The sequence below is a fragment of the Paramisgurnus dabryanus genome, chromosome 18, assembly GCF_030506205.2.
Source record: "Paramisgurnus dabryanus chromosome 18, PD_genome_1.1, whole genome shotgun sequence".
Lineage (NCBI taxonomy): Eukaryota > Metazoa > Chordata > Actinopteri > Cypriniformes > Cobitidae > Paramisgurnus > Paramisgurnus dabryanus.
In genome coordinates this window covers 29760444-29786151 of record NC_133354.1, presented here as the reverse complement: position 1 = coordinate 29786151, position 25708 = coordinate 29760444, and the positions used below count along the sequence as shown (strand labels likewise).

At 36.3% G+C, this 25708-nt stretch overlaps 1 protein-coding gene across 1 annotated transcript in view; it reads right to left on the bottom strand.

The window, feature by feature from the left end:
- Positions 1–1247: 1247 nt before the first annotated feature.
- The window catches only part of LOC135776711 (gamma-aminobutyric acid receptor subunit beta-2), an 81502-nt gene continuing 57041 nt past the window's right edge, over positions 1248–25708 (bottom strand). The window contains exons 6-10 of the mRNA XM_065287581.2: positions 18072–18209; positions 9154–9306; positions 7627–7871; positions 4722–4862; positions 1248–3730 (exon numbers count right to left, since the gene is read on the bottom strand). Of these exons, the coding sequence (XP_065143653.1) occupies positions 3383–3730; positions 4722–4862; positions 7627–7871; positions 9154–9306; positions 18072–18209 (1025 nt within the window). The 3' untranslated portion in view covers positions 1248–3382. The remainder of the gene's footprint in view (positions 3731–4721; positions 4863–7626; positions 7872–9153; positions 9307–18071; positions 18210–25708) is intronic.

Genomic DNA, 25708 nt, shown 5'->3' with positions numbered 1-25708 from the left:
AACAGTATATGGATGACATAATTTACCATTTAAATAAAGTATCAGAACATATGAAGAGTTTTGTTGCAAAACGAGATAACTCAGTTTTTTTAATTGTTCGGAAATCTCGTTTTTTGGTTGTGCATTCCAATTAATATCAATTCAATTCAGTTGGTTTGTTTTGATTTAAACCTTCATAACTTAAAAAATACAGCTAAGTAGCACCATAAAACAAAATAATAACATGATAACATAATAATAAACATGTTTTGACAAAAATGTTAAAAACGGAGTTATCTCGTTTTGCAACGAAACTCTTCATATGTAAAATATCAGAGCATATTCAAAGTATAACATCATATAGATGATCCCCTCTATGTGGAGAAGTAAAAAATTTTAAGTATTTTATATGGCCTATTTTCAATTGCATTTGAAAGCAAAAATGTTCTACAAAATAAAGTTTTGAAACATTAGTGAAATGTACCAGGTTCAGTACAAGTTAAAGGATAATTCCGGTATTTAACACTTTGAGTCTCATTTCTGGTTTGTTTTGGATGAACTACAGTGATGGACACAGAAATTTTGACAATGGGTCGTGTCTTGACTTTGGACTTGTTTAGAAGCGTCTCTTGACTGCTTCAGAATGGAAGTCAAGGGCCATGCACAAACATGTCATTAAAACAACACTTAACGTTCATTTTCAAAACTGTGCTACTCACCGAGTGGTTTGTGGTGTTCGTTGATGATTAAAAACAAATACATTGGCGCAATGTATGATTTCAATCCGTGTTATTTGCTATAATGGAACTATTTTTTCAGATACCTCACAACCGCGTATATACTTCCGCGCTATATTTGAGTCTGAAGCGTTAGCACACTCCCGACCACTTGATGGTGACAACCACTTTGCCATACAAGTACGCTCGGTGTCTAGCGTATAGACAGTCACAATCGAGCTCAACTTCAAACCTAAAGCTGGTCACTGAGCCATCAAATATGGGAAAAAATTCTTCTGAGAGAAACCGAGCGAAAAAACTACAACCACATATAAACAGACCCTTTTCTGTTTCCCGGCGGCGGAGTGATATATCAGCGAGCAATGAGTCTTCCAAGAGAAGTCAATGGAATTTTACAAAATGCCAAATAAAACACGACAGAAACTGTATTTCGCTACACAACTTGTTTTTAATCATCAACAAACACCACGAACCACTCGGTGAGTAGTACAGTTTTGAAAATGAATGTTAAGTGTTGTTTTAATGACATGTTTGTGCATGGCCCTTGACTTCCATTCTGAAGCAGTCAAGAGACACTTCTAAACGAGTCAAAAACTCAAGACACGACCCATTGTCAAAATTTCTGTGTCCATCACTGTAGTTCATCCAAAACAAACCAGAAATGAGACTCAAAGTGTTAAATACCGGAATTATCCTTTAAACTCTGTCAATAATATTTGTGGAACACTGTTGAATAAATAATTGTATCATTTAGTATGACTCCATTTCATGGTTTGCTCTTTGTTGTAATACTCTTATGCCGAGTTCAGACTGCACGATTTTAGCCCTGATTTTGACTCACCGACAGGTTTTGAGAAATCACAGACAAATGCCCAAAATCAAAGGCAAATCGATGCTCGTGCAAGTGAGTGACAATCACACGGTGTGAATTATCAAAGATGTGATCTGAGAGAATCGCCACCAGTGAGATATTTGGCATGCTAAATATCTGGACCTGTCTGCAATTCAAAATCATGCCATGTGAAATGTGTTTTGACTGAAAATAACATCGGCGATGACCTACAGCCAATGAGAGAGCGACATACAGGACAGCTGGAAGTTCGGGGAGGAGTCTCCCCAACCATTTCCTCCTTCTTAAACTTTATTTCTTCTTCTTTCTGCTGCAAATGAGCGCACATGCAATTTGTATGGTATGCTTCTTGCGGGCTACCATTTAAAAAAATTATCCCAGTCTCACGTGAGAACTCAGGTCTTGCACGCATGACCTCGCGTTGTTTCCTTATTGTGACACTTTGTGGACGTATTTTGCGGTCCGGGACAAAGTTGTCGGCGATTCTTCCTATGGTTAAGTCATGCAGTGTTAAACCCCCTGTGGCCAATCCATCATGCAGTCTGAAACAGCAGCGACTGGACGCTACCCCAAACATCTGTGACCCGACTTGTTTGAATATCATGCAGTCTGAACTCGGCATTAGTTTCACACAATCAGACAGTTACAGGACGATTTCTCTGGTCATGTGATCGCAACATGTTCTTATTTTTTCATGTAAAAAATTTATACAAAATACTGATAAAAATAAGCTTTACATTACTGTTGTTAATCTGTCTAGCGGTCCTTCAACAGAGTTTTGTACAGTACTGTGATGCCACCACCAGCTTTGTTGTTTTAGCAAAGTTTTGAAGAACACCCATACTTATTTTGGTCTATTTATTAAGATACAAGCAGCCCTCACTACACCAGCTCCCTAACCCTGCCTAATAAATACTTTAATTCTTAATATACACTCGTTAGGCACTTTATATCCACGTTTATTGACAATAAACACCCTTTCAATGTGATAGGAAAGGGAGATGAGTGAGGTCGGCAATGGCGGATTTAAACCCGCGACTTTGCGTCAAAAGCAAATTTCACAAGCAATATAGTCTACTCCCGACATCACAGAAGCTGTTGATTTCTTTCATTAGTGGTCCAACTAGACAGTGGTGGGCGGAGCTAGTGGAAATAGCATTTGCTAACAAGGGTCACTATTTGTAAACAGACATTATTTGCACTCTAGTGTAAAGAGACATTTTTTATACCTAATACAGATTTTCTGTATTGATATTCTAATAAAGAGACTAAGAAATAATAATATATGGTTATTATATCATTGCAAAAACAACAAATCTTATAGTGGCATGGTGGCCTAAGACTTTTGTGCAGTACTGTACGTGTAGTGCATTGAACCCAGAACATTTCTTTAAATTCGTTAATCCCACTTTGTAAATGACCAAAAGGGTTGACAGTGAAATGCAATGGATATTTTCTCCACTATCTTACTAAAGACACTGGTATTTCTATTGGTAAAAAGATGTTGTTTTATAATAGTTTTGATCATTTGGCAGCAAAGTAAATACAGCTTTTTCCTAATAGAAATAATTGTTAAAAATAAACCAAACATTTAAAAACACACAAACTCACACACACAATAAAATCTATTACAACATAAAAATTTGATTTTTGGAGCAGGCACCATTTGTTTTAAACCCCAGAAGAATGTGTGTATCAGCCAGCAATTAAGGTGAATTAAACAAAATAGTCCTGATTTAAATCTGTCCTGCTTGTATTGCAAAACCAACGGGCAGGAAAATGGAAGAATACGCTGACTCAAAAATGTGGCATGTATTTAGTTGACGTAGTAGAGCCAGTAGATGACATTGAAAAAAGAAAATACGGTAGGAAAGATCATTCTTGACCATTTGTCAATTGAATTGACATCAGTTAAGTCAGGAATGGTGATTTTAAGCTGTGAAGTACGCCGTCGTAGTCGGCTCTTCTTCTGTGCCACGTGGCATTCCAACGCATTGCGTCCAAAGTTGTGCCTGGCTAGGCCGGCTTTCCGATACTGCAACGTGGTGCTGTCATAGCCTAGCATGGTTACACGTGGGTCACCCAAACCCAGGGTCAACTCTGATGCACCCATTTCATTCTTGATTTCCATGGGACTAAGAAGAATGTTTTCATGAGGGTCCATCTAAAAGGTAAAGGCAGAAAAACAGGATAGTAAAGGTGACTCGCACAACAACTGTTTTAAACTGGAAACAAGTATTTAATTTACCCGCATGAGAATAAAGTTTTACACTGCTGCTTTGTGGTAAAACAACCCACAACTGATTAGTAAAAAATGTAAATGACCATAATACCACAAAGTCAAAACAATAACTTGTCATATGCTGACTGGTATTTAATATTTACACTTGAAACTTATCTTTCAGTATTTTTAAAAATATATAATGGAAAAATATTAAAATTCCTTATGGTAGAGCTGAACTACTATGGCAAAAATCATAATTTTTGAATTGGAAATTATATATATTTAAAAAGAAAAGAATTGCAAGGCTGGAGAGAACAGTAAGCTATTGCAGATTTATATACTAAGGATTATTTAAATAAAGTCAGTCATGAAATAAAGTGGGCAGGTCTAAGTTATTTAACTCCAGGGCTGAATCCCATTCCAGCCCTGGTCACATCTCAGAAAAGGGCTTTTATTCAAAAGGAAAACTATTTCAGATGTCATTTTGCCAGTGTTACACCATATAAACAGTTTTAAACAGCAAAGAGAAAGATTCAATAACATTTCACCTCACAAAGAATATGGTGCTAGACATTTATACGATCCCAAAGATACACGATACCTGTATGTAATACCATCGCTGGCAGGAAAACAAAAATCATAATGGCAGTATTTCCCAGTATCAAGCAGATCTAATAGATATGTATCTTTTTATTTTGAAACTGAAAACTATTTTTGTGCTCTGTTTAGGTAAGCCTTCAAACAAATAAAAATGAAAAGTCATATTGTAGGTATGAAATTCTTGAGTTAGCAGTAATTCTAAATAATAAACATAATTTCAATTTTTGGGTGAACTTTGAGAGGGAAAAGAAATTGAAAGAAAAATCTGGGACTCAAATGTGTTGCAGCGCCGTATGCAATAACTTTCTTGATAAACATTTCAGTTATGTACCTTATTTTTTGAATCGCCCAGTCCTAATGCTGCATCGTCCACAAAGATTGGTTCCCACATGGAGTCATGAGCGTCAATATCCCTCTGTTTCATTCTGGCATACAGAGCATCCTCTCGCTGAACTACATTTCCCACCATCCACTGAAAGCATACAAAATCAGCACTGTCAAAGCATTTACTTTTCAAGAAAGGTGTCAGCATTTACTGTTTATTCAAGACACATTTTATATTGGATGTCTAGGTGTCAGAAAATTTGTGGATTATGCTTAAAACAAATTCTAGTTTCTAAATCAAAATGTAAATGCCCCTTTCTCAGTGAAGTCCTCAACAACAACACAAGTAAAAATTCTTAAAAGCAACCAAAATTCTGATTCTTCTGATTGTTCGTTGACTGCTGTTATTCTGCCAAACCAGGCAGGCTCACTTGCCACACGTATCTCTGCCTACATTTCTGCCTAACCTGAAATATGTTTCTCCTGGTACATATCGTTCTGTCCATTTTGATGCAAGATTTTTTTAAGTTGACAGCTGACATGTTTTCTTGTAAATTAGCTTTTTTTATTAAACTTAATTAATAGATTCTGCCAACAAACTAGTATTAATGGCCTGAGGCTGAGATTATTGGCTCTATCTTACACCCGGCGCAATGCGGCGCAATGCGCAACGCAAGTGTCTTTTGCTAGTTTCCACCCTGCGCAATTATAATTTTCATGTTTAGCGCCGCGTTGTTTAAATAGCAAATGCATTTGTGCCCCCTTTTGCGCCCATAGGCGTTCTGGTCTGAAAACGAGGTGTGTTCAGGCGCATTGTTGGCGCGTTGCTATTTTGAGGCAACTAAAATAGACTACGCCATTGTCCAACAAAAACCTGCTCTAAAGTCTAAAGTCAATGGCGCAATGTGTTTTATGTTATTTAAAGAGCGCAGTAGTAATATGCGCCTATAAACGGGACGACAGCGCGGGTTTGCTTATCACATAGATGAATGCGCAGCAGCACAAAAACACTTTTAAATATGAAACATTAAAAGATTGAATTAAAAAGATTATTATTGAGTCTCTTGATCATAAATGAGGATTGATTATGAGACGTTAGAAGGCGCAAAGAGCTGCTTCACCTGCAGCCTGGTAAGTAAATAAATGCTTTGCTTTAAACAAATGCATCTGTTTTTAAATTTTTTTTAAATGCTACCTTATGGATTTATTGTATATGATGACACTGTACCTGTGGATATGGTGAGATGAGAAACATTTTAAGTAATGAGTTGTAAAAAATCCCATGGAGCTGTTCTAGTGCTGAAACGCTTTGGTTCTCCACACGTTTGTAAATCCTTTAACTCTCGCTGTAGCGGCTTTTGCATCTGAACTCCTCATATGCAAGCTAACGTGTGGCATGCCTAAGTAAGTGTCAGTAGCTCCGTTTCCATTTCAGATTTGCGCAAAACTTGTGAGTTATTCTCTAAATGTGGACAAAAGACTATTGGGATTATTGTGTTTAAAGTGTTTCCATTAATCAATGATATGCGACTGAAAATTTTTTTTCTTGTGCGATAAGTCATTCCAAATATCAAATCGATGATGTTGATGTTGGCAGGTTTATTAATATTACATCCATCACACTAGGCATTATTTCTAACCGAATGAGATGTAAGAGTACGGGAGAACTAGGGTGAAAGTAATGCGGGACGAAAGTATCAAAGTGATTTTTTTAGAGCCCTGACTACATTTGCCTTCCAAACTATGACAGCAAAAATATATTTCAGGTTATGCAGAAATGTAAGCAAAGGTACATAATTCCAATGAGCCTGTGTAGCATTCTGCTGTTAATACATGTTGTGATTTTAAGTAATATTTAAGCAATTAAACATCTATCACTACTAAATCACTCTTCATTAATCCTCCAAAACAAGACATTATAGGCAATAATTTTACATGTGAAAATCTGCCAGTGTGGGGTTTACATAATTTGCATGTTTTTAATAGCACAACACAACTACATGAACTTTACCAATCAGATACACTATATACAAGACCTTGAATAATTGTAATAAAATACTTTATAAAAGAATTTGTGTGAATCAGTGGTTACCACCTTCAGTTATGTAAAAAACAACAACAATAGTCTTGATTGACAACATATTAAAATAATGATGTGTCATACTTCTTCCAAACCAATCTAAACCCACACTTACCTGTTATATAGTCAGCAGCCAAAACAACCTCCAAACTCATAAAAACGCCAACTCAGACACAGCGCATGCTGAAGAATCAGCAACACTTTTGTTTGTCAAACAGCTTCTTCACATGTATGGCCTTTATATGCAGGATCAGTTTGTTTAAATACAAATTGGACATTGACATTAAAGTCATGGTGATATGAAAGCAGTGTTGAGTGAGACTTATAATTTTTTGGTCACATTAGTAACAACTAGCATTATGGGTAAAAATAAAGTTAGACTTTAAGCAAAAGATCAGTGACATGATGTGGAAACTACCAATGAGTGCAGATATTAAAGGTTATATCACCTTAAACGATGAAGTACTTACTTGCGACCAGCAACACAGTGATTAAATTTGTACATATAATTACAGTTATATACCAAAAACAGTATGTTTACTACATAGAAATTATGTAGTGATAGGTCTGGTTAACTCGTGTAGCATTAATAATAAATATAAAAGTGCTTAAAAAACTAATATTTATAATACTAATAATAATAAATATAATTACAGCAGAAGTTACAATAAGTTAGCTTTCTAAGACAATAAAATTATCAGTTATTATAAAATCTGTTGTGAATTATTTTTTATTTTTTTGCAAAGCAAAGGAAAACTCCTCAAGGACACTCATTTTGGAATGACCAATCAATACCCACGAGTAATAAACGAACGAAGAATTTCAAACATACTTTGTTCGGATCCATTCTCATTTTCTCATTGTTGGCTGTGGTTGCTTTCTCAGCTGCTTTCTTCTGCCGCTGGGGTCCCCTGCCAAAGAAGATGTAGTTGACCAGTGCATACTCCAGCAGAGCCAGAAAGACAAAGACGAAACAGCCCATGAGGTACATGTCAATGGCTTTGACGTATGGAATCTTTGGAAGAGTCTCACGCAAATGCGTGTTGATGGTGGTCATGGTGAGCACAGTGGTGATTCCTACAATCAAGAGACATTTCCGGTTAAGGGCATATACGAAAAAGATCCCAGCTTATTTGTTTATTTACTTGGGACAAAACTGTGTCCAAGGGTATCTACATCTGATGAATCTTCCCTTTGGGAACATTACTATAAACATTAACATACATACATATATGTACGGCTCTCCACACGTTTGTAAATTCTTTATATCTTGTTTGTTTGTTACAAATAAAGTATTTTAATGACTTTTAAAGAGAACCAAAGCTTTAATTTAAAAAATAATAATTTCGATAAATAAAACACAACGCAATGTTTTATCCTAAACTGATTGTCTTTTTTCTCTGCTTACAGCTTTTCCACTTACAAACTCTGCCATGTAAAAGAGTGCCGCAAGGATGACACATTTTTTTAGGCTAACCCAAAAATTTGTTTCGTTTGGATAGATTTCATCAATTATTGTGACGCCTCAGTTGTAAGGAAGAGAGTTTGTATTTTCATAAAGCAATGTTAGCAATGAAGAATACATCATTGAATCCTCTTCAGATATTTCCACCTTGCTCTGTTTACTGTTATCACCATGCTGGGCTGCTAAGTGGTGAATGTGTAATCTACATACAGTTATATGACACCAATGATTATATTTGATCAATAGCACTGCAGGTTCTCTCCTACTCTCTACTCAAACTCATGCGTTTTGATAAATCAAAGCAATACACATTTATCACACTATGGTAAAACAAACAGAGAAACCTATACATGCAGACAAACATGTACACATTAGCATACATTTGTTTTACAGAACAATTAAATGCTTAATGATTTTAAATAACAAGGGCTTTAAACACCAACATACATCTACTCATTCTAGACTTTCTCGCTCTACTTTTCATTAAATGCTACATCAGTTTGCTCATCTCTGAATAAATAAGGCCAGACAGCAATCAAGAAGAGTGCTCTGTTATGAACAGTAAGAAGCCTGCACAGCACTGCCTACCATCAGCCTTATGTATTTAATGATAACACAAACAAGCGGAGGCTTGAAAAAAATGAGGGAGAGAGAGAAAGTGAGATGTGAAAATCACAGCATAAACTAAGGTCAATGTGCTCGAAACAACACTTTAAAAATGATTTTATCTGATTTCATATGGATTATGCTGCGAATTTAACCCTTAACTAATAAAAACAGCAAAGGTCTCACCCGCCTCAAACTCAACAGAAAACAATAAGGAAAAATATCTCTCGTTCAAAATAATCTCATTACTGTAACACAAAATATAGAGTTGATCAGATCAGTGCCTACCTAAAGCAACCCTGGCGGCTGAGGCATCATAGTTGATCCAGAAGGATACCCAGGACAGGATGGTGATAAGGATGGAAGGCATGTAGGTCTGGAGAATGAAGTAACCAATGTTTCTCTTAAGCTTGAAGCTCAGGGAAAGGCGAGGATAGGAACCTAGGTGAAAATATCCCCACAATGACATTATTATTACTCTAGTAGCCAAACTTATATATTTCTGTACAGTTTATGTTTAGGTACATTTAGTCGTAAAAGGAACTTCAGCCACTGGAGCATGACATCTACACATTTGTACAAAAACTGTAATAACTGCATGTGAAGTTTTAGATCAAAATAGCCCACAGATCATTTAATATAGCATTAAAATTGCCAAAGCAAAACATGCAATTTTGTGTCACACCACACTATAGCAAGTGAAAGTCTTTTGCCTTTTGAAGGGCTGTGTTGTTTCTGGATCCCTTTCCAGAAGAGGGCACCACATTAAGTCAAACACACTTGTTGTAAAACTCAATCTGCTACAGATACAAAATGGCAGACTCTTTGTTTCTCACTCATGGCTGTGTCTATTCAAACAGAGAAGATCTTCGATTTCATCATCGTAGGCTAGAATCTGAAATGGCTCATTTGAAGAGACTGCTTCTAATTTATGGGAATTATATAAAAGAGTGAGTTGATTTTTACTATTATAGGCTGGTTGTTTACATACATTGTGGCCACACACTGGTCTTCAAATAATTTACCAAAGTGAATTTTGCATAATACTGAATTAAACAACTCCCCTTAGTTGTATGTCTGCCACCATTTAATTACATCTAATTGAGGTAACAGTTCATTACATTAGTGCACATAAATATAGTGTGCTTTTAGTAAAAGTGAATGATAATAAATGTCAATCTTAACATGTTTAATGTGCAACTCATACACACTCTTGAACAAAAGAACGTTGGCAGGAGACAGAGAAAAAGAAAACTAAATGTACTGTGAAAAGCAGGACTAGATAAAGTCATGAATTATATAGACAAGTCTAAAAGCAAGGGTACTTTGTTTTTGTTATGGACTAATGTCTTGACCATTACATCATAAGACCCTTGCTACTCTGTTTTTTTTTTTAAGATTACTACTATACAGTGATTTTCATAAAAATCGTGTGTAATGCATAACAGCAGCCCTTCAATATGTATTTTAAAGGCAGGGTCCATGATCTCTAAAGGCCAATGTTGACATTTCAAATCACCCAAACAAACACACCCCTACCCTAATAGAATCTGGACCTTCATTTGATAGACCCGCCACACACATACGCATTCCAGGCAACGATGTTGGTTAGTAGACACGCCCCTTACTGCTGATTGGCTACAAGTATGTTTTGGTAGTCGCCCCGACTCCCTTTCCAAGGTGTTCATAAATTGTGCACTCCGCCTTTTAAGTACAGCAGTGTGATATTTTAAGCTTTGATATTGGGCTATATAGGGTTCTGGTTGCCCATTGGACTGGTTTTATTATGCAGATTTAGCGGGTCTAAATAGTAATTAAAACTGCAAGCAGTGATGGAAGGGCCCTCGCACACCTGACACCGCCACGCCGTGGCACGAGAAGAATTAAAGGGAACAGTAGTAAATAGGCATTTAAGCATGTAAACATAGGTGAACCATTTAAAAGTGTAGTATAATGTGCCACATTTCCTGTTGCTAATTACAAATGACAGCGAGGTAGCATCGTGTAAGATAGCATGAGAGAGAGAGAGAGAGAGTGAGTGAGCGAGTGTGTGTGTGTATGAGTGACTACATGTAAATATTGGCACGTAGATGTGTTCTGTCCAGGACTCTTATCAATCATGTGAAGTTTGGGACAAATCTGACATTGCATTATCATTGTAAACATGTTACTTCCTGTTACCAGCTGGTGGCGCTATGACCGTAACTGACTATTGGCATCATAAGTGACTATCAGTGATGGGAGTAACGCGTTACTGTAACTCCACTATTTTTTTAAATCAAGTAACGCAATTACAATTACTGAAATTTAAATGAGTTCGTTACGCGCGTTACTCTATTTTGTAAAAAATAGACAAGACATATCTGACGTCGCAGGACTGTAGTTGGCGGCGCAATGATTCATTACACTTCATCATAGCTGACAGTGCATATAGAATGAACATGAAAAATCTAAACGGGACAACATACCTTTGTTTAAAAATTGTGCGCAAGTCATAATCCATCCGGTCTCATGTTTGTAAATTATCTTCACCAAGCAATCGCAGTATGACATCAACTTGCATTTGTAGTCCACAAAGGTAATAAATCTAAGAAATGATCATATATTCTTAGATGTTTACATCGGCTTCATGGAAGAGAACGATCCGCGATTGTTGTTTCCACTAAAATATTCACACTGCGGTGTACACCCGTGTTAAAACTCCATAGTATGTGTGAGCTTGCTTTTAGTTTTAGTTTCAGTCTCTCCGTATCCGAACAAACAATCCACTCGCTCTGTGTCTGTCTGACAAAACAATCCACTCGCTCTGTGTCCGTCCGACAAAACAATCCACGTAGCCTACTCCGTTTTCTGAATAAATATCTTCCTTTAATCCTGTGTATCATTTAAATCCAACAGAAAACAAACAATATATGACCAAAGAGCGCAGTCCCTGTGGCAAGCTTCACAAGCTGTGTTCCAATTCAAGTGCTGCACCCTACTAAGCATGCAATAAAAGGTGAGCACTTGCCCATTCAAGGCGCTCAGAAGTTCGCGAAGAGAACTGAAATGAGACGGTCTAACCTTCGGAGGACCCATAATTTGCCTCATCTGCTGCACACGGATCGTGCCTGTCAGCAGGACACAGCGGAGACGTTTCTAACTTATTAAAATAAATATGAAATCAGAAAAATTATAATTTATTTTAGAAAATTTGACATGTTGACACAATTGTCTCCAAATTTTTAAAGAGACACTACACAATTTTAACACATTTAATATTTTTGTAAACATGCAGAATATTTGTCTAAATGGTCTAAATGATATACATAAATAAACTAAGTTTAAATATTAAGATAATTTCTAACAAAAATATTCAAAGGTTGAATCTAAAGCAAAATAGGCTCCTACAGTATGTGATATATTAGAGTCTTATGTGTAAAATAGCCCATCCATATCATTTTATTGTTTGACTGTTCAGTACTGTTCATATTTACATTTAAAAAGCAGACATAAAAGTAACTTAAAAGTTACTTTTCTAAGTAACTAATTACTTTTGATATACAGTAACCGGTAGAGTAATTCAGTTACTTTTAAAAGAAGTAATTAGTAACTGTAACTAATTACTAATTTTTTAGTAACTTGCCCAACACTGGTGACTATTGACATGTAGATGTGTTCAGTCCAGGACTCTTATTAATCATGTGAAGTTAGGGAAAGATCGGACATTGCATAATCAGTGTAAACATGTCACTTCCTGTTGTCAGCTGGTGGCGCTATAACCATAAGTGACTATTGACATGTAGATGTGTTCAGTCCAGGACTCTTATTAATCATGTGAAGTTTGGGACAGATCAGACATTGCATAATCATTGTAAACATGTCACTTCCTGTTGCCAGCTGGTGGCGCTATAACCATAAGTGACTATTGACATGTAGATGTGTTCACTCCAGGACTCTTATTAATCATGTGAAGTTTGGGACAGATCAGACATTGGATAATCATTGTAAACATGTCACTTCCTGTTGCCAGCTGGTGGCGCTATAACCATAAGTGACTAATGACATGTAGATGTGTTCACTCCAGGACTCTTATTAATCATGTGAAGTTTGGGACAGATCAGACATTGGATAATCATTGTAAACATGTCACTTCCTGTTGCCAGCTGGTGGCGCTATAACCATAAGTGACAATTGACATGTAGATGTGTTCACTCCAGGACTCTTATTAATCATGTGAAGTTTGGGACAGATCAGACATTGGATAATCATTGTAAACATGTCACTTCCTGTTGCCAGCTGGTGGCGCTATAACCATAAGTGACTAATGACATGTAGATGTGTTCAGTCCAGGACTCTTATTAATCATGTGAAGTTTGGGACAGATCAGACATTGGATAATCATTGTAAACATGTCACTTCCTGTTGCCAGCTGGTGGCGCTATAACCATAAGTGACTATTGACATGTAGATGTGTTCAGGTCATGACTCTTAGCAATCATGTGAAGTTTGGGACAGATCGGACACTGTATGCCTGAGTTCCAGCAACCTGTTTCATAGCGAAACATCAAACTTTGGCTGGCCGAAACAGACACAAATTTAATCAAATCCTTCGCAATTTAGCATCACAAAGGCCTTAAGATGACACTCGCCAAATATGATGATGATCCGACGAAAACTGTAGGAGGAGTTAGTTAAAGTATGACTGCTGGAAATGAGAAAAACTGAGCCAAAATCTGAGAAATAATTCAAAATAGCTGACTTCCTGTTTGGTTTAGGGCGTTGCTCCAAGAGACTTTTTTGTAGGGCTTGTAATAATACATGAGCATACCGAAATTCGTACATGTAAGTTAAACACAGTCCAAGGGCTGCTTCATTCAATATTTGAAAGTGGCGCTAAAACATGTTCCTTCAGGTTGCCAGCTGGTGGCGCTATGGCTATAAATGAAAATTGTTATGTAGATGTGTTCAGGTCAGGACTCTTAGCAATCATGTGAAATTTGGGACAGATCGGACACTGTATGCATGAGTTCCAGCAACTTCCTGTTTCATTGGAAAACATCAAACTTTGTCGGGCCAGAACCGACACAAATTTTTACGTAGAGTCAAATCCTTCACAATTTAGCATCACAAAGGCCTTAAGATGAGAATCACCAAATATGAAGATGATCCGACGAAAACTGTAGGAGGAGTTAGTTAAAGTATGACGCCTGGAAATGACAAAAACTGCGCCCAAATCACAAAAATAACTCAGAATAGCTGACTTCCTGTTTGGTTTACGGCTTCGCTCCAAGAGACTTTTTTGTAGGTCTTGTCATGCTACAGACGCGTACCGAATTTCGTAATTGTACGTCAAACACAGTCCGAGGGCTGCTTCGTTGAAAATTTGTAGGTGGCGCTATAGAGCCATTTTCTCACGCCTAATTCTAAAGCATACACCACATGTAAATTTTCATCACTCTTGACATCTGTGCAAAATTTCATGAGTTTTCGAGTATGTTTAGGCCCTCTAAAGTCCCGCTGAAGTCGGAGAAAAAGAAAAAAAATAATAATAATAATAACTCCTTGAAGAACAATAGGGTCCTCACACCCCGGTGTGCTCGGGCCCTAATAATCCATCTTGGACAATATCAAAAAACTGCCTGTTGAGGGGGTTCTGTGGGGGTGTTTGTTGGGTGTATTTTGTTTTCTTTTTATACGTGTGGTTTGTTTTTATATTACTGTGTTCATTGTTGACAACCGATTGTGCCAAAAGCCAGTTTAAAACTTACAAAACACTAATAATTTAAAATAAATAATAAACATAAATTAGCATTAATATGCATTATTAATACCATATATAAGATTTTATTTACAAATGATTAAACCAAATTTTTTGTCTTGTTTGGACTTTGATCTTTTGCAAAAATGCATTTCTTACAAATGAGCTGATAAAGACATGAAATCAAATCCAGTGTCTTATTCATGTGGCCATAAATGTGTAATAATCAGGATAATGTACATTCATCTAGGTTAATAGAGCATCAAGGTTATAGCATGCAGTGCATTCAGAAAGTATTTCGACCTCTTTCACTTTTCAGTTATGCTATGTTGCAGCCTGATACTAAAATTGTTTAAATTAATTTTGTTCTTAATACTCTACACTCAGTACCCCATAATAAAAAAGTGAAAACTGAACTTTAGAAATGTATGTAAATTAATAAAAATATATATAAAAACATTACAACTAAAAAAAACTAAAATATTACATTTACATAAGTTGTCAGATCCTTTACTCAATAGTTAAAGTAAGTTTGGCTGCATTTACAGCCTCAAGTCTTTCTGGGTATGACGCAAAAAGCTTTGCACAGCTGGATTGGGGAATTATCTGCCATTCTTCTTTGAAAATCCTCTCAAGCTCAGTTATGCTGGATACACACCAAGAGATTGTTTACATCTTATAAGATTTTCAAAATGTGATAGACCACAAACATGAGGATAAAATATCCTAGATTTAATCGTTTTGCTCCTATGGTGTGCCACGATGTGTCAAAGACAGCACACCACACATGAACAGATTTTCAACCAGAGTCTCGACTGTGAACACAGGAAATCTCGTAAAATCTTGCAAGACTTCAGAATAAGCATGGCGGAATATTCAAGGAAAAAAGAAAAGGGTTTGAGTTTGGAGACAGCAGGAACATGGTCTGTACAAGTTCATTTTGCATCAACTTCCCTTTGTGGTGCGCCATGACTGCTTCCATCTTCCATCATCTGGCTTTCTGATTGGATATTGTTTCGTTTCACGTGCTAATCTCAAGAGCGTCCATACGTTTGTCCTCGGGGGTTCCTCCACAGATCATGTTAAACATGTTTAATATACACTATTCGCAATCAGGGCGGCTCCGACGTTCTTCGAAGGTTCGAACACTCTTAACACACCTCACACCAAGGGAAAATCTGAGAAGATAATCTGTAGAACCATCAAGATAATCGGGACATAGCTAGGATTGTCGGAAGGGGGGAAATCAGTCCAAAATCAGCCCGATTATCTTTTTCCCGATTAGTGTTAGGTTGGATAAGGGTCAGTGGACAGGCAGTTTCAGGTCTCTATAGAGTTCAGTAGGAATCAAGTCAGGGCTTTGGCTGGGCCATTCTAGGACATTCACAGAGTTGTCCCTAAGTGACACCCGTGTTGTCTAGGCTGTGTGCTTAGGGTCATTTTTATGTTTGAAGGTGAACCCTTGGTCCAGTCTTTTGTCCTGAGCGCTGTGGAACAGGTTTTCATTGAGGGAGTCTCTGTACTTTGATCAATTCAGCTTCAATTTAATGCACCTAGGGCAGGAGAATCCCATACTAATGGGGGGAGCTTTAGTCCTTCTGGAACTTTGTCCAGCAGAATTACCATTGGATTGCAGAGTTTGGCCGGTCGACCAGTTCTTGGAAGAGTCAAACTCCTTTTAATTTGAGAATATGGAGTCCATTGTGCTCTTGGGAACCTTCAGTGGAGCTGAATTTTTGTAGCCTTCCTCAGATCTTTTCCTTCCAACATTCCTTTCAGTGAGCTCTGCTGGCAGTTCCTTTCACCCCATGGCTTGGTTTTTGGTATGATATGGATTGTCAGATGTGAGGCCTTTTATAGAGAGGTGTGTGCCTTTCCAAATCAATTTAATTCACCACAAGTTGACTCCAAATGAGGTGTAGAAACATCTCAGCAAAGATGAAGGGGATTATTTCGCAACAACAGTCAGCTAACTGTACATTATCTCACTTATTACACAGCCACTTGTCAAATGAATACATATATGGACACTGTATGGATATTCACTGTATGGATACTGATTTCATATATATTTTATTAGCTCATTTGTAAGAAAGGCCTTACCTTCCACAAGAAAAAAGTTTGGTTTAATAATTTGAAAATAAAACATCATATATGATAATTTGACATATTTATATTAAACTCTACTCGTCAGGATGACCAGGAGTTCCTGGATAAGGCTTGTTATCAGTTTTAGTTGGTTGTTATTTGGAACGTTATCACCATGGCAACTTTCTCTTTTGTAAATGCGGTAAATATAACATTATAAAAAGATCCTAATGAAGCTAAAGAGGTGGGGGGGGGGGTTAAAAGAGGTGCTAGATAAATAGCCTACATGTTTAAAGCTAGCTAACTTGATAGAGGTGTTTAATTGTCATTCGTAAGGTCAGGCAGTGCCTGAAAAGAGAAAAATCCTAGAGTAAATCTGGAGTTAACCTTATGATGTGAATTTTTAAATATGTAAATGTAGTCCATAAATAAATAAAGTGGTCACACAACATTTTACTAATTAGCTTGGAACACAGTTTTGACTCTGCAGGGCCATTTGCTACTTCCACTCAGGTCATTGTTTTGTGCTGTTTTCTGTATGGTTATTTAACTTACCTCAACTGCTTACTAAATGAGATGTATATAAGAGGTCCTGGTGGTGGAAACATCAAAGTTTAAAAAGCTCTAGTAAATGGGACAGTTAGACAACCAAGGGGACAATTCACTAAGAATGAATGCTATTTTCATGTGCTGTCTTGCCTTGTTTTCGTTCCCAATTCACTAAAGAATTTATGCAAATCAGCAAAAGCTGCAAATGTGCTTATAAAATTTGTACAGTTTGGTCAGTACAGATCGGCCTGTCACAAAATAGATATTAGAGCTGAGTTATTGCGGATGGAGTACAAGGACTGTTTCTCTCCATCGATGTACCTCTACGATTCAGGCAATTGAACTGGCTACTTAAAGGATTAGTCCATTTTCTAAGAGAAGTTGTGGTGTAAAAGTGCATGTTTTTAATTTTTCTTAATTGTCAAAAATGCCTCGTTTGGGATCATTTAGAGTCCTTTGAAACTGCATTTTGAAACCGTTAAGTGTTGAGTTAAGTGTTAAGTGTTGGGGTCCATTAAAGTCCATTAAAGTGAGAAAAACCATGGAATTTTTTCCTCAAAAAACATAATTTCTTCTCGACATCAACATTTTGGATGACATGGTGGTGAGTAAATTATCTGGATTTTTTTAAGAAAATTGACTTATCCTTTAAAGTGCCATAGTTCGTATAACAGATGTGGATTTGTCCCTGGCTGCCTCGCTATAATACTTTAGCATGACATGAACATACTGTCAGTATTGACAAAAACTATAGAACAGCTATGGGGTAAAGCTTAATTTGTGAATTAAATTATGTGTTTTTTAGTGACCTGTAGTTTAATGTGATTACCTGTAGAGAAAACCACATTCTTAGAGATGAGCTTGTAGTCAACGATGGAGAACTGAGGAAGCTCTATTCTTTCAACTCCTGTTACTGCATGATTTCCACCTCGCCAGTAAAACTCAATATCATCTGTAGTGTAGCCATCTGAGGGTGAGACAAAAAAAGATTGTGAGATTGTGGAGGATTAATTGTTTAGAATATGTCACAGAACAAACAGTATGCAAAGAACTCTAACAAGGCTCCAGAGCAAGTCTATAAATTAATCATATAACATTAAAGGTCATTTCCTGACATTGAGTAAATATTGTAATATTAGGTCCTGCTTCAAAATATTGTGTGTACTACATTAACTTATGACAATATGTGTAAAAAATCTACATAAACAACCCCTACACAACTGCACACAAATGTCTGCCGAACACACTCACAAAGGTTAATAACTTGCTGACCTGAAGAAATCTAAATGTTTCGTAGCTTGTCTAGTATCTTAAAGATATTTTTCCATTTAATAAAGAAATCAATTCTGATCAATAAATTGTTAATACATACACTGTGAGAGTGGACATTTCTTACTCTTTTTCAGGAACACAAAAAGCTAATAGAAACACCACTCTTTATCCATTATTTAATGTGTTAAATCATTTAGGCCATGCTAAGAATTTTTAAATGAGTGGAACCACGGCAATATAAGGCTGTATGAAGGAATAGTTCACCCAAAAATAGGGTGACCACCACACAACAAACCAAATGTGGGACAAATAAGTTTGCATGGGACAGTGTGGGACATTAAACTAAAACATTGAAAAATACATCTTTTACATTTTATACTGTATATTTTACTGTGTAATATAATATAATTTACATTGTAAAAAAAACTATACTCTTAATATTTCATAATGTTATATTAATTAATCAAATTTTTTATTAACATGTATTTACTGTAAATTTGCTGCTTTGCAACAACGCAACAACAAATTTGTCAAAAGTGCTATAGAAATACATTAGAATGAAAATCCCATTCTTTGTTGTAAATGCATAATCTCTGCCTCTCTGGTGCCCTTGTTACTTTTACCTTGTTAACTAGGTTAGGAGACCTCTCCAGCTCTCTTCAATAATTTAGGAGATGGGCCTTAGTCTTAGAGGGCTTTATAAATCACATTAATTCTTAAGTCTATGAATAAGAGTAATCTTGCATCATTCTTAGATTTTTGACAAACTTCAAACTAAAATTTTCCTCTGAACAGCATTTTTATGTACGGGCTCAGGGCCGGTATTCATAAAAAATCTTAGTACAAACAGTTGCTCCTACACTGCAAAAAAAATGACTTTTAGTTAGTATTTTTGTCTTGTTTTAAGCACAAATATCTAAAATTTCTCAAGTCAAGATGCATTTTCTTGATGAGCAAAATAACCTAAGAAAATAAGTTTATTTTTAAGACAAAAAAAATCTTGATCTTTTTTCGTACACTTAATTCAAGAAAAAATCTAAAAAAATTAGCTTACCCCATTTGCAGATTTTTTTCACTTGTTTTATCCACAAATTCACATAAATTTGATACATTTTGTCTAAAAACTGGACTAATAAAAACATATTGATTGAAGAAGACAAAAATACTAAGTAAGAAAGTAATTTCTTGCAAAAAAATCTTGAAAAGAAAATTCTTGATTTTTCTTAAAATTGACTACAAGTCAACTTGTGTTGCTGTTTATTTCGTAACAAATATATTAAGTGTTAACAGCATGATACATAAAAAATTATATAGACGGTTTCATCGGAAGCACGTGATACACGTCTGGATCCGAACCTTACTTCCGGTTTTGTTTTTTAATGGTCTGACTAGTTGCTAAACTGATCTCTTGAACAAATGCCTCGTCGAAAATAGCAAATGTTTTGGTTTCCTAGGTAATCTTTGTGTTGTTCTTTTGCTTGTTATATAAATAAACTACGTTTAAAGAACTTTGTTGTTATTTATTCGTAGCGGAGTTTACCGGAAATTACGTGCGGACCACGACAGCCGCTTGTTTATGTTGTTACTGCTGAAACCGTCTATAATATATATTCTGATATATATATTATTGATATATTCTGATTGGTTGAGAAATGTTCAATGGATGTTAATTCTTTTTAACAGCACGCATCAGAATCTAAACTGCAGCTGGTAAGTACTAACTTTGTATATTCTTATGTGCTTGTAAGGTTGCTCTTATGAACATGTAACATTACATAGTTATATGATAAAAAAAGCTGTTTGTTTAGTGTTGGACCTTTCAAACGCAATTTGCCTTAATTACCATAAACAACACAGTAAGCGGGCATCAGAATCTAAATTGCGGCTGCTAAGTCATTCCTTATCACCAACTTTGTATATTTCTAACTGTATATTACAGTTATATTACATTGAGTGTTGTAATCTCCGCCTCTCTGCTGCCCTCGTTACTCTTAACTAGGTTAGGAGACCTCTCCAGCTCTCTTAAATAATTTATATACTGTAATAGTTATATTAAGTTGGGTGTTGGACTTTTATTAATTGTTCATTGTTTTTTGTAAATTAAAACAGTCAAAAATACGTGTTTAAACATTACACACAATGAGGACATATCTAGAGATCTCTAATAAAGCAACATTGACACTAAATGTTTTACTCATGTCAGATCCAATATTGATGGTTCAACGTTGCTTTTAAATCACAGTCTCTGCAAATCCAGCTTTGACGTGTGGCTTCTTTACAAATGAATCAGAGGTACAATGAAGTAAACAAACACTTTGTTTTTCCCACGCAAACTGGAACGTTTTTAAAAACAAACTTTAACCGCGAATTCCTAATGTTAGGTTCCGAGGAAAGGTTATACAGCGACTGTGTTCTTCCACAACTGGGCACTGTACAAACTTTGGCAATCTTTAAAGGCATGTTTGCTGAATGATGCTGCATACGGTTTGTTAGTTTGGTCTCATTTGAAAACAGACACTGGGAAGTTTATTGTAAAGTCAGAAACTTTACAAAATACATTTATATATTTATGATAACATTTGATCATCAGATTGATTCAGTTCATCCATTGAGAAAGAGAAGAAGCATAAAGTGATGATTTGTGATTGATTGGTTCTAATAGAGGGACTGTCACACTCAAAATACACCAAACCAAACGAGTGAAGCAGCAGATAATGTGCATGTCAAAACCATATAATTATATTCTGTATATAAATATATTATTGTTTATAGATGTCAAATATCAAATGGTTTTTACTATCTTTAATTAAAAACTGTCACAGCAAACATCACGCAGACTTGTAGTGCTAACACGCACACGTGGGGTACGAAGACGTGACTCTAATCTGCAGGAAAAGTTTTCTGATGGTATCTGGTTGAGTAGAATCCGGGCAGGCTTGCTTTTTATCCAGATCTTGACGCTTTGTGGGATCGAATTAATATGGTGCTGAGCAGACTGATTGGCATATGACATCAGAGTAGCCTACAGTGAGAGCAATGTTAAAAGTGCTTCATTTTGTAACATTTCGATTTGCTCTCGCAATACTCTGATATCATATGATGATCAATCGATCAATCAATCAATCAATGTTTATTTTTAAAGCATACCAAAGTTCTCTAAAGCATAAAAAGTTAAAATGACTGAAAACATAGATAAAATTAAATAAAAAAATAAAAAAAAAAACAATCACAAGATCAGGGAATGTTAAAAGCCATAGAAAATAAGAATGTTTAGTTTTAAAAACTAAGAAAGAGGGTGCAGCCTGATATCAGTGGGAAGGCTGTTCCACAGTTTCGGGTCAGCAATGGCGAACTCATGGGTTTTGAGTCTGGATCTGGGAACAGTGAGTAACCCCCTATCACAGGATCTTAAAGATCTACATGGAGTAAATGGTGTCCGTAGATCGAGAAGCCCCTGTCTGCAGTCTGCAGATTTGGGCGGGTATGCATCTGGGACGGTGCTGCACGTGCAGGCCCGCCCACACTGCTTCTCATTGGTTAGTGGCGTGAAGTCATGATGACGTCGATTATAGCAAGTTTTCATTTCCGATGTTTATCGCTGCATGGTGAGTACAAGCTCCTGTTTTTGTTCTTTTTTATTTACAATTTTTAATTTTGAAGTGGCGTTTAGTGTGATGTTAAAATAACTAGGACCGCGCGTGTGTGTGTGCGCGCGTGCGTGCGCGCGGGTGCGGTTTGGTGGGATTATGAATAAAACAAAGCAAAACTGAACCAAAAGAAGAAATATAGGATTTAAGAGTTAATAGTAACAACAACAAAGTTATATTCTAGGACTTTTTGATTGTATGAATACATTTTTAAATGTAAACTATTTTGATATGTTATTGATAAGTATACATTTATTTATTGATCAGGAAACCATTTCAGTATTCACTGAGCTTTCTGACAGCAGGGACCTTTGATTTGACAGAGGTTAGTGAAATAGCCTATACAATAGAAACCCCCCATATAATTAAAAGTAAACTAACTCAGTATTAATTTTTAACTTAGCCTGTCATACATCAGTGTCTGCTGCTTTTGGAGAATTCCCCCTTGGATGTTTGTTTGTTTGTTTGTTTTCTTCTTTTTTTTTATACATACTGTTCATTGAAGCTTCAATTACCAAATGCTTAAATTTAGCATTTTGAAATAAATGTTTTTAACTATAGATAAATTCATTACATGTATCAATCTAAACAAGTGGATTTCAATTATGGTCCTAAGGGATGTCATTAAGAACAAACTGTTTTTATGAGACTTTATATTTTAAACTTTTGAAGGTCAGAGATGCTGAAAGAGCAACTCCAGTAAAAGAGGAGCGTAGAGAGCAGGTGTTGGTTCCCATTTCAAATCTTGAACCTAAATAACAGGGGTTTGAAAATGATGCTACTCTTGTTCTTACTCTCCAATTTAGAGGTGATGAAATCCCCGGCCTGTGGATTATTCGACTCCTATTATAAACTCCTGTCAATTTTTCAGTTACACTTTTAATAAGTTATATGTAAAGTTACATTTTGGACTGACTGTTTGCTACTTTAAACAGATGCCACCTGACCTTACATCCTCTGGCAGATCCTGATGGGAGTCGTTACAAAGAGGACAATATGGCTTTATGGTGACTTTCACTGACATGCAAGGTTTTCAGAGACGTTTTCAGCAAGCCCAAGTTCAGAGAAAAGGTCCCCTTTGTATGTCCAAACAGTAATTTTTTTAAATCTAAATTGTGAGTACTTTAAAAGATACTTGAGAAAGTCTGTCTGTCTGTCTGTCCATCTATTTCTGTTTGTTTGTTTGTGCAATCTATCTATCTGTTTGTTATTCCTATCTATCTGTCTGTCTATCTATCTCTACCTATCTGTCATGTCTATCCGTCCATCTGTCTGTTTGTCTGTGTCTGATAGACGGTATTGCCTTCAAAACTTTCAGCTTGAAAACTACTTTGATCTGCAAACTGAAATTCTTCAAACTTCTATTTCAAACTTTTAGGATAGGCTTTCTCAAGTCAGATTTAAGCTTGTGTTGCTTGTGTTAACAAACTTTTTTAACTGGTTTATGTTGTTATAAACAAAAAGTGAGTCTCTTAGGTACTTTAAAGACAAAGCCAATAACACTCAAGTATATTTTGTCTAACATTTTCCTGTATTATGTGTAACATATACATAAAAAATTCCTTGCATGACTCTTTACTATGTTTATGCGTATTTCCAATTTGCCAATTTCTTCAAAATGATTCAATATTGTTTGTTCTGTATTTTATCTAAATTAGGTGTTGTGAACTGGAGTGCATTTTCCAGACAATATGGGCAAGAGCTCCGGGTGCCCTACTCGTTGACTTTGAAATATACAAGGACTGCCCACCTGGATATGTAGGTGATGGCAGAAGGGGAGTCCTGAATGGGTTTTATTCCGACAAGGAGGTTCAGGGCTATTGCTCATTTGATTGTTTTTTCAATGATGGAGGGGAACTTCAGGCTGTGTAGATTGTGTGTGTACGGTTAATGTACGTGATTATCTGTATGTGTGTATTATGTCTTTTAAACAATTATTTTTGTTTTGAAATAAAAGTTATCACTGGTATGGGTTTGGTGTTTTTGAGTGGCATGCATACTATGGGATACAGAGATTGACAATGTACTGTATGTAGTTTAACTTCATACTACTTTATAGGCATAAATGTTTAGTAATAGCCTATATTAAGCACAAAAATAAACAAGAACTATTAGAGGAGTGATTAAAATACGAAATATATAAGGTGCCATTAATGTTTACGGTAATTTTGTAATTACACAATTAAGTGCAACATAATGTGAAAAACTTTTTAAATCTACACAGATATTACACAATACTCTGAAATTCCTTTAAAGTTCACATTAGATCAGGCATAATTGAAACTATATGCTCTACTCCATTATTACTTTATACTTTTCTTTAATAATAAATCGTTTTATTAAAGTATTATTTCATAACGTCAGCGCGATGTAGCGCACATTTTAAAGATCGCACAGTTTTCAACCGCATTTCCTGTTTACCGTGGCGTCGACGTCATTACTGTGCTACTAACCAATGATACGCGTTATGGGAGGGACTGCCTGTTCAGGTCCTCCCTAGAGTCATCCACGCCCCGATCTGCAAGCTGCAGTCAGGTGTACTTGCGTAGATCAGTTAAGTATTTGGGGGGCATGAAAGTTAAAAACTTTGTAAACAAACAGTAAAACTTTATTTTTTGAATGGGTAAATAACCCAATGCTGGGTTGTTTTAATCCAACTGCTAGGTTATTATACCCCATGGTTGCATAACAACAACTCAAAATTGGGTCATTTTGTAGACGGGATTGGGCGAGTGCCCTGGGGCACCAGGCAATGGGGGGCACCAAAACTGCAACCATTGATCGAGTTTTAAGACGGTGTGTGTGGGGCACCCGTGACAAAAAAAAACGGGATGCATGACCCGGTTTTTACTGCTCATTTGCACAATGTGTCAATCGTTTTATGACACCATACCCTCAGTTAATTTACCGATAGGCAGCCCAGCGTGAAGTTAATGCACCTAACATCTCACTCAGAACTGTGAGAAAGCAGTTAGACATTGCAGAAATGAGAGGTAGAGAAAGTGGCAGAACTTCTAGTCTACGTTATCACAAAAACATTATAGATGAGATTGAGAATAAGGTCTAAGACTTTAGGTGCCCAGGTCAGAAAAACTGAATAGAATACGAGAAATGTGTAAAGGATGAAAGGATGTAAAGCCACTCCTCTCTCATTACAATATGCTAACTGGATAATACTATATATAACTAATTGTATATAGCTAAATAAAATAAATATATAGGTATTAAAATAATGCAAGCTACCAACAACAAATCTACAACCTAAATATAGTGATTGTATTTACTAGCTGCTGACCTAAGATTAGCATTTGGATTCTCTGTGGCTAATTTTAAAGACATCTATATTTTGTTGTAAATTGAGTCTTAAGAGGATCGCACACCGGCCGCGCAGCTCAGCGCCGAGCCGTTCTAAAAAAATCGAACACATTGTTTTCTATGAGTATACGCACACCGGCGCCGCCAGATGGCGCCTGTCCGCGCTGTCCAGCTTTGACTCAGGAAGTTGCTCAAATCCCTGTCACACAGCACCACTCACATATATATCTCA